Below are 7,891 nucleotides of genomic sequence, written 5' to 3' on the forward strand. Positions count from 1 at the left end.
ATACGTGGGCTACATTCGGCAACAAAGAACCTTTCAAGCGTTGAAGAAGCGGTTGTCCAGCTATAGCTACGGCTAATCCTTTTTCCATCCGGGGACATAGTAACAATTATGTTCAAATGAAAAACGAACGTCGGATTGACAGTTGTGAAGATACACGATAACATTGTCGGGCAATCTTGGAGACTTCAGCGGATCATTTTAGCGAACCAGGGTAAACATTGATAAAGCTCACCAAGCTACATTGCGTTATTATGGCTTCGATATTGACTTGTTTTAGTGGTCCTGAAGAGGTGGAAGACGCTAACCATGCCCAGGGTTTGATCAGAGAACTAAAGTTATTCTACGACTCTCAGCTTCTTGCCGATGTTACAATCAAAGTGGAATGTGACCATGCGCCCCTTGACCAGCGGGCGGAGGAGTCGGGCGAAGGTGTCACCGGGAAACTTTTCATGTGCAACCGTAACATCCTCGCTGCATCAAGCCCTTACTTTAAAACTATGTTCACCTGCGGTCTCAACGAAAGCACGCAGAGGAAAGTGACAATCCACGGTGTGGATGCCGACTCCATGTCTGTGATCATAGACTACTGTTACACTGGCAGAGTGACAATCACGGAAGGCAACGTTCAAAGGCTGTACGCGGCCGCCAATATGCTGCAGCTCGAATACATCAGACAAGCTTGCTCGAGTTTTATGAGTAGGAGGCTGGACCTCTCGAACTGCGTGGGGATTTTAAAATTTGCCGACACTTTTGACAATCCTGATTTGAAGAGCAAGGCTCAGGCTTTCTTAGCCAGGAACTTTTTCCATCTCAGTAGCAAAGTGAGGGAGCTCTGTGAGTTGGATTTGAGACAAATGAAGGAGATATTGTCTTTAGACACTTTAGATGTTGATTGTGAATGGACAGTGTGCTCGGCAGCGTTGCAGTGGGTTGAGGCTAATGTATTGGAGGAGACAGATAATGCATTGCAGGTGCTTAGGTGTGTGCGCTGGACCTTATTTACAGAGAAGGACAAGGCCTTGCTGGAAGGCCTTAAAGTTAAGCCTTTAATGGAGAATTATCTTGCACAGGTCATGGATGTTCCTGTGGAGGAGGAGGACAGCACTTTAACGTCTGCCAAAGTGGACATACCAAAAAACAGAATAGGTATGACTGCTAAAGAGATGATCCTTTTCTTTGGGCTACCAAGTGACAACATAATGTGCTGCGATCCTTACTCAGAGGAACTCTACTTCATGGCATCGCCTCTGGTGAACCTACGCAGTCAGGACTATAAACATTCCACTGTGGAGTCTGTGGTTGTCTGTGCCACGCCTGAAAACAATCTGTATCTAGCCTCACACCTCTCCAGGCACTTCTGGGTGTACAACCCTCTGTCGAACTGCTGGCAGGAGTTAGCAGAGAGACTGCTGGGAAGAGTGCACTCAGGAATGGGTTACCTCAACGGCCACGTGTACATCCTTGGTGGCAGGAACCCTGTCACGGATGCCAGGCTGAAGGAGGTGGAGTGTTACAGCATTCAGAGGAACCAGTGGACATTTGTAGCCCCCTTGCCCCACTCTCTGGGTAAGATGCAGATAGTGGCAGCGAATGACCACCTCTACGTGGTCAATAAGAGGAGGATGCTCTGCTACGATCCCAAGACGAACCGCTGGCGTCATTGTGGCTCCCTGAGGAGAGACAAGCTTCACAAGGCCTGTGTGTTCCAGGACCAGATCATCTGTGTGTGTGATATCCCTGTGGTGAAGGCCTATAGCCCTGCCAAAGGGGAGTGGAAGAGGATGGCGGACATTCCCATTGATAGCCGTGCCCTCAACTATCAGGTCATACAGCACAGAGGCAAGCTGCTCCTCCTCATCCAGACTGTACTGCAGCATAACAAGAACAGAGTCCTCATACACGAGTACGACTCTACCAGGGACAGCTGGAAGAATGTAATGGCTGTCTTTGTGTCCTCTCTGGGTCCAGTGTGTGTTTCAATACGTGTGTACCCCGCATGTTTGGGCTCGGCGCAGAGCTTGACCACAGAGGAGGATGACGACAGCGGGTCCAGTGCTGACTGGGACTTTGATGGGTTGACGGATGCAGATTCTGACTCTGGGAGCTCGAGTTCGTTCTCGGATGAGAACTGGTAGCAAACACCGTTAGCAGCTGTGTCATCATTGTCTTAAAGGGAAATTCACCCAAATGATGACATTTACTTACCTTGGAAGTAGTCTAAGGGCTAGCAGATATATGTGTGGGTAGTATACAAAGCTACAGCCACTATTCACTAACATGAGCAGTGTTAACCAAGAAACCATAAGCGCATGGACCACAGGTAGCATGCTGTTATCTGTATGCACATTGCACAAATCACGTCAAAGTACTGTAACTTGTAATTTCGGTGACCTATCCCTTTTTAAACAGATTCCCTCCCCCGTTTTTATCATTATGACCGCTGGTTGGTAGGTGAATAGACCGGACAGGTTTCTTCCCATTTGTTAAATCAACTCATTTCTGATCAGCGCTCTTGAAGAGCAGGAGAGAAGAGGAACGCTTCACAGGTGCGTCTTAATGGTCTTAAGAGACTTAAAGTAGCTTCCTCTCTGTCATCCCTCTTTTGTCTGATGTGAAAGTGCAGGCCAGGTTAAAGCTATATGGTGGAGGTGTGCTTCCGCCTGTCTGGTGCTTAAGTGTCAGTGGATATGAGTGTGCAGTGAGACGAGATTCCTAGAATATTGGTACACAGCTCTCAGCCTTTTCATAACCTTAATTGTGAGTAACACAGCTCCTCTCGCGCCCCCCTGTCCTCCACTCGAGTTGTCCACAAAAAACATTGGCGTATATCCAAGGGGAGGGACCTTGATCTTCTCTAATGTGTGACACGAGTGGAGGACGAAGGAGAGGATTGAGGGTTAGGACACGAGGAGGGTTCGGGTGAGCACCCTTAGTTTAAGTGAAATAAAGGTAAAATGATTTTGTTTTATTGTGAAGATTGCATTAGTGACATTCATTTAATCCTATTGTTAGTGTGACTGTTAATGCGTCATATTTAATTGTGTGCATTGTGTGAGTATATAAAAAGGAGTGCACTGACTGTTTCTATAAAGGGAGTTACGTCGAAAGCATTGTCTGTCTGTTCTGTCATGTGCCGTGCAAAAAGAATAAGAATTAGAGCCATACAAATCTCTATATATGACTGAAAATATTGTTTGAGACTTTGCCAATTACATTTACGGTGGGCTTATATTTTATAAAATGCAGCTAAAAGATCTGGCAATGCTGGAAATAGCAGTTTTAGTCTGTGGTATTATTAGGAGTGTGCAAGAGGACACGTAGGCCTGAGTATTGTATTTTTACACATAGATCAGTATTTCATTTCTCTATATAGGACCCAAGGCGTTTTAGAACATGTGTTTCAACCGTCAGCACACACAGGGCTTGGTTTATACTGCTGCATTTTTAAAGAAAAACATGGGTTTGTATCATAGAAAAAAATAACCACTGTGAAATAAAGTCTCATTTTACAGAAATAAATTGTGTTGATCCTGTTTCCAATTCATTTGTGACACAACAAAATCTGACATAAGAGACGAACTGTAGTGTCAAGTGACATCTGTGTGTGGCTTTATGTTCATTCTGTCACTGCTTGTTATGTTACCTTGCTTATCGCACCATCAACACACTGGAACATATCTCGCTTCAAATTGACAAAGCAATTCATGAAGGCTTTATGGAAAATCATAAGAGGACATTTTGTTAACTCTGCAGAATGCCGCTCTTCAGTAAAGACAAAAACAAATCCACAATTCAAGGCCAACAGCTATGGCACAGTTAATGATCGATCGCTTTTGACCTGTCAAGGATACAAAATCAACCGTGAATCAAAATGTCAACAAAGAAGGTCAATGTCTGGGTATGAGCTCCGCTGATTGGATGAGACTGTGTCAAAATAGTTGTTCACTGTTCTCGCGAGGTTTCGTGTGATGCATGAAAATGAGCGATGGCAATTGAAAACAACGCTGAAAATGATTTCGATACTGTTTTTACCAAAGACAGCTCCTTAGAATTATCATCACATCATGAATACGACACTCCGCAAACAAGAATTTTCAAAATAATAGTGATCGGAGACTCCAATGTTGGAAAAACGTGCTTGACTTATAGATTTTGTGGGGGTAAATTTCTCAAAAACCCTGAGGCAACAATCGGGGTTGATTTCAGGGAGAGGACACTGGAACTCGATGGAGAGAGTATCAAGGTAAACAAAATAATATCTGTGATGCTTTGTAGAGCTACAAAATTGTTGAAAGGCATGCATACCATCAGTGGTGGAACGCCATGTCACTGCTACTGCGCCATGACAGGCTAATAACGGGAAATGTAGGTGCACCTTAGCCCATGTGTGACTATTATTTTTATTTTCATTTGGTTGTTCTGTTCATACAACAATGTAGGCCTATTATGTATTAGATTTAGCCTATATGATTATATTAAATAGATATTTGATATTTATTATATACGTATAAACACAACACCCCTGTGAAAATATACAAATTATACTAGTAACAGATCGGGCTAGGTTCACCCCATCACTTATCAGGCCTGTAATTTAAGGATCATGCCACGCATGAAAAGGGTAACATACACAGCAAAAACCTCATTCATTTTCAATGACACAAACATGCAAAATGAATGTATGGAATCATATTCTAATAATCTCTTGATCAGAAGCCAGACAGAAGCATATCCTCTCCATCCCATTTTACTTGTTCAATTAACAGGTGCATTTGACTCTTAATCCAATGTCTGAGCTAGCAGTAGTACTGTACTACTCGAACAATGCACTTACTACTACTAAAACGACTACACTCCCTTCTCAGCTGCAGATATGGGACACGGCAGGTCAGGAGCGCTTCAGGAAGAGCATGGTGGAGCATTACTACCGCAACGTCCACGCAATCATCTTTGTGTATGACGTGACCAACCTCTCCTCCTTTGAAAGCCTCCCAGACTGGATCGAGGAGTGCGGCCGCCACTCTGTCTGCCCCATGGTGCCTCGCATCCTGGTGGGCAACAAGTGTGACCTGAGAGGTCGGCTGGAGGTGTCCACATCGCTTGCCCAGCGCCTGGCCGATGGCTACAACTTCCCCCTGTTTGAGACCTCAGCCAAAGACCCTGCTGAGAAGGAGCATGTGGACGCCATTTTTCTCACGCTGGCCTATAGGTTGAAGAGCCACAAACCCCTGAGACTGAAGCAGCCCAGTGAGAGTAGCATAAGACAGCTGGGTTATCAGAGAGACCAGGAGGCCACTACTTGTCTGTGTTAATGAGGTCATCATAGTGGGCGTAATTTGAACACCGTTGCTGTGTCCTACAGTGACAGTATTCAATATTCCTCTCTCCACTTCCTGTCCTTCATTATCACTGATCTGAAAAGGACAGTACAGGTTAAAGCAGTATGGTGAAACATTATCAGGGGATTCACTGTGACCTGTCCAGGTCTTTTTGGATCAGTGTATAATCGAATGAAATGGGGGGGGGGGGGCACTTTTAGACAATTGATGCACCTCAAGGCTCAAGGCTCAAAACTATTCAATATCATTCAATCTGACTTTATATCACTTGGGCATTATTGTACATGTGGTCAGTCTAGATTTTGAACCCCATTCCTTCATGATCCACTTCTGTACTGTATAACAGTGTTCTTCACTCCTGGTCCTGGGCGTGTGTTGTCATGCTTTTGTGCAGCCCTGCAATCACACTTACTGTAATTCAACTAATCAATATCCTGACGCTAAATTGCAATCAATGTCCTGAGGATCAGTTGATTAGTGGAATCAGGTGTTAGACTGGGACATGCACACATGCCGCCCCTGCTGGACCACAAGTGAGACACACTGATCTTCTCAGCTCTGTTGGCTCGTTGGATCATGACAATGAAAATGGACATATCTGTGAAATGCATGCGAATATGATTGTGTCTAATTATTTACTTGGGTTTCATCTTCTGAATTTCAGTTGGGATAAAATGTTCTTCAGTATTGCAGCCAGAAAAAAAGAGAAAACACCAAACCTCTGCAGAGAATGATTTAAAGAGCTCACTCAAACTGTAGCATAGTGATGGCAATATGACGATACAAAATACTAGGCTTTTTTAATTACCTTTCAGTACTTTTATCCTTCTGTTCCAGACAACATTGAAGCTAAAAGGGACCAATAAAGGGATAACAGATGGATCGACCTGTAAAGAATGTACTGTCTTAAGGATAGACATTTTTAGAGCACTTTATTTTTAGCTTACATTTATTTTATACCTGAATTATACTAGAAAGTACCAGTTAGTAATGTTGTAGCATGAATTAGCTAATATGTTACCATTCATGGTATGGTCTTAATCATTGTCACTCCAATTAAATATTCATGGAAACATGTGAATTGCTCGGTGATCCAACATTTTTGTTCAAGGACATGCACTACACTACATTACATGTGGAATTGGAAAGTAGGGGAGTATAAGTAGGCTACTTTGTAACTGTACTGAAATAGTTTTTTGAGGATTGTTACTTTACTCAAGTGTTGTCAACTTTCACTAAATGTTTACATTACATTTTTAAGAAAACATATCTAGCCTACTGTTTACTGCACTGCATTTGAGAGAAATGCATAAAAGTCAAAGTATAAACAAGACTTGTAAATATTGAATAAAAGCTAATACACATAATCACAGGAATGGACATTACCTAGGTAATCCTACCCCTAGAACCAAAAAGGGTTCTTCAACTTGTGCCATGTTGAACCTATTTTGGTACATGGAACCATATGGCTCCAAAGAGGGTTCTTCAAAGGGGTTCTCCTATACTAGGGACAAACCTCTTTACTGCGTTGCATCAGGCTATGAACGGCCCCTAGCGGAGAGTCGTGGTAACTCTAAGGTCTGAAGAAATCAGACGTCTCGGGTTCATTACTGTAGTATGGCATTGGGCAGAATGGAGACCAAACCAGTGATAACCTGCCTCAAAAGCCTTCTCATCGTTTACTCCTTCGTATTTTGGGTAAGTAAACATGGCCTTTAGTTTATTCTTGCACAGAGATAATTGTTTTAATTTTTTATTCTGTCATTATCGGCCCGACAGTATTTTCCCAGTTTTTTGCGAGGCGTACCCGCGTCGCGTATAGAAAACAAGTGCCTACCAGTCCGCAATGACATGGGTACCGTTATTTTCCAACGGTGAATATTCAGCCAACATGGTGGCCTACCTTTCTGTTTTTAATATTTAGTAGGCTATAGGCTATATTGTTTTCTTGCTGTGGCTTTATGATGCGTTTATAACCACACTTATGAGGCCTTTCCTCCTCAGTCTCAGTTGTTGCTGACACGCGTGACATGTTCTTCCCAAAGCGCAGCATCATCTTTGTTATGACAAACAGAGGTTATATATATCAGTTAAAGCAGTATTGAGCAGAGGTAGTTGCCAATCATTGTCTCCGAAGCATACTGTGTTCTTGTGAGCAGGCAACAGTCATTACCACCGCATTGTGACAATGTTATTACAATGTTTTATGAATACGTAGGCTTACATTAATTGATAAAACTACATTTTTGCCGCGCCCGACAAAGGGTTCTTCGACAAATATTGTTCGTTGGCTGTCCCTGTAAGAGAATCCCTTGAAGAACCAAAGTGCCAATATTGATATGGCTACATACACTGTGGCTTTACTGTCATTTGGAGAGATCTCCCAGAGTCAGATTGGGGAAATGGATGCGTTCAGCACTAGGATTAGTGTACCCCATACCCCAACCTAACCTGGGTCATAAGGTGGTATCATACCCTCATGGTAAGAGTCTTACCTGACCTTGGGTCTGAACTCAAGAGGTTTAGTCATTATATGTCATGTCTGATCTTTC

The 7,891-nt window shown here is 43.2% G+C and overlaps 3 protein-coding genes across 3 annotated transcripts in view; all 3 read left to right on the forward strand.

Moving 5' to 3' along the window:
* Positions 1 to 251: 251 nt before the first annotated feature.
* On the forward strand, positions 252 to 2,135 carry kbtbd7 (kelch repeat and BTB (POZ) domain containing 7; the record flags this gene model as incomplete). Its single annotated transcript, XM_083682212.1, has 1 exon — positions 252 to 2,135. One exon carries the CDS (start codon positions 252 to 254, stop codon positions 2,133 to 2,135), a length of 1,884 nt encoding a protein of 627 aa, XP_083538338.1.
* Positions 2,136 to 3,985: 1,850 nt separating this feature from the next.
* On the forward strand, positions 3,986 to 5,312 carry LOC310813563 (ras-related protein Rab-33B; the record flags this gene model as incomplete). Its single annotated transcript, XM_083682623.1, has 2 exons — positions 3,986 to 4,243; positions 4,866 to 5,312. The coding sequence occupies 2 exons, from the start codon at positions 3,986 to 3,988 to the stop codon at positions 5,310 to 5,312; spliced, it is 705 nt and encodes a 234-aa protein (XP_083538749.1).
* A 1,644-nt stretch (positions 5,313 to 6,956) lies between these two features.
* Positions 6,957 to 7,891, forward strand: part of LOC310812997 (tetraspanin-7-like) — a gene marked incomplete at both ends in the record, with an annotated part of 5,764 nt that continues 4,829 nt past the window's right edge. Inside the window, one exon of the mRNA XM_083681796.1 lies at positions 6,957 to 7,037. Within this exon, the coding sequence (XP_083537922.1) occupies positions 6,957 to 7,037 (81 nt within the window). The remainder of the gene's footprint in view (positions 7,038 to 7,891) is intronic.

This window comes from Argentina silus (assembly GCF_951799395.1).
Source record: "Argentina silus genome assembly, chromosome: 12".
Lineage (NCBI taxonomy): Eukaryota > Metazoa > Chordata > Actinopteri > Argentiniformes > Argentinidae > Argentina > Argentina silus.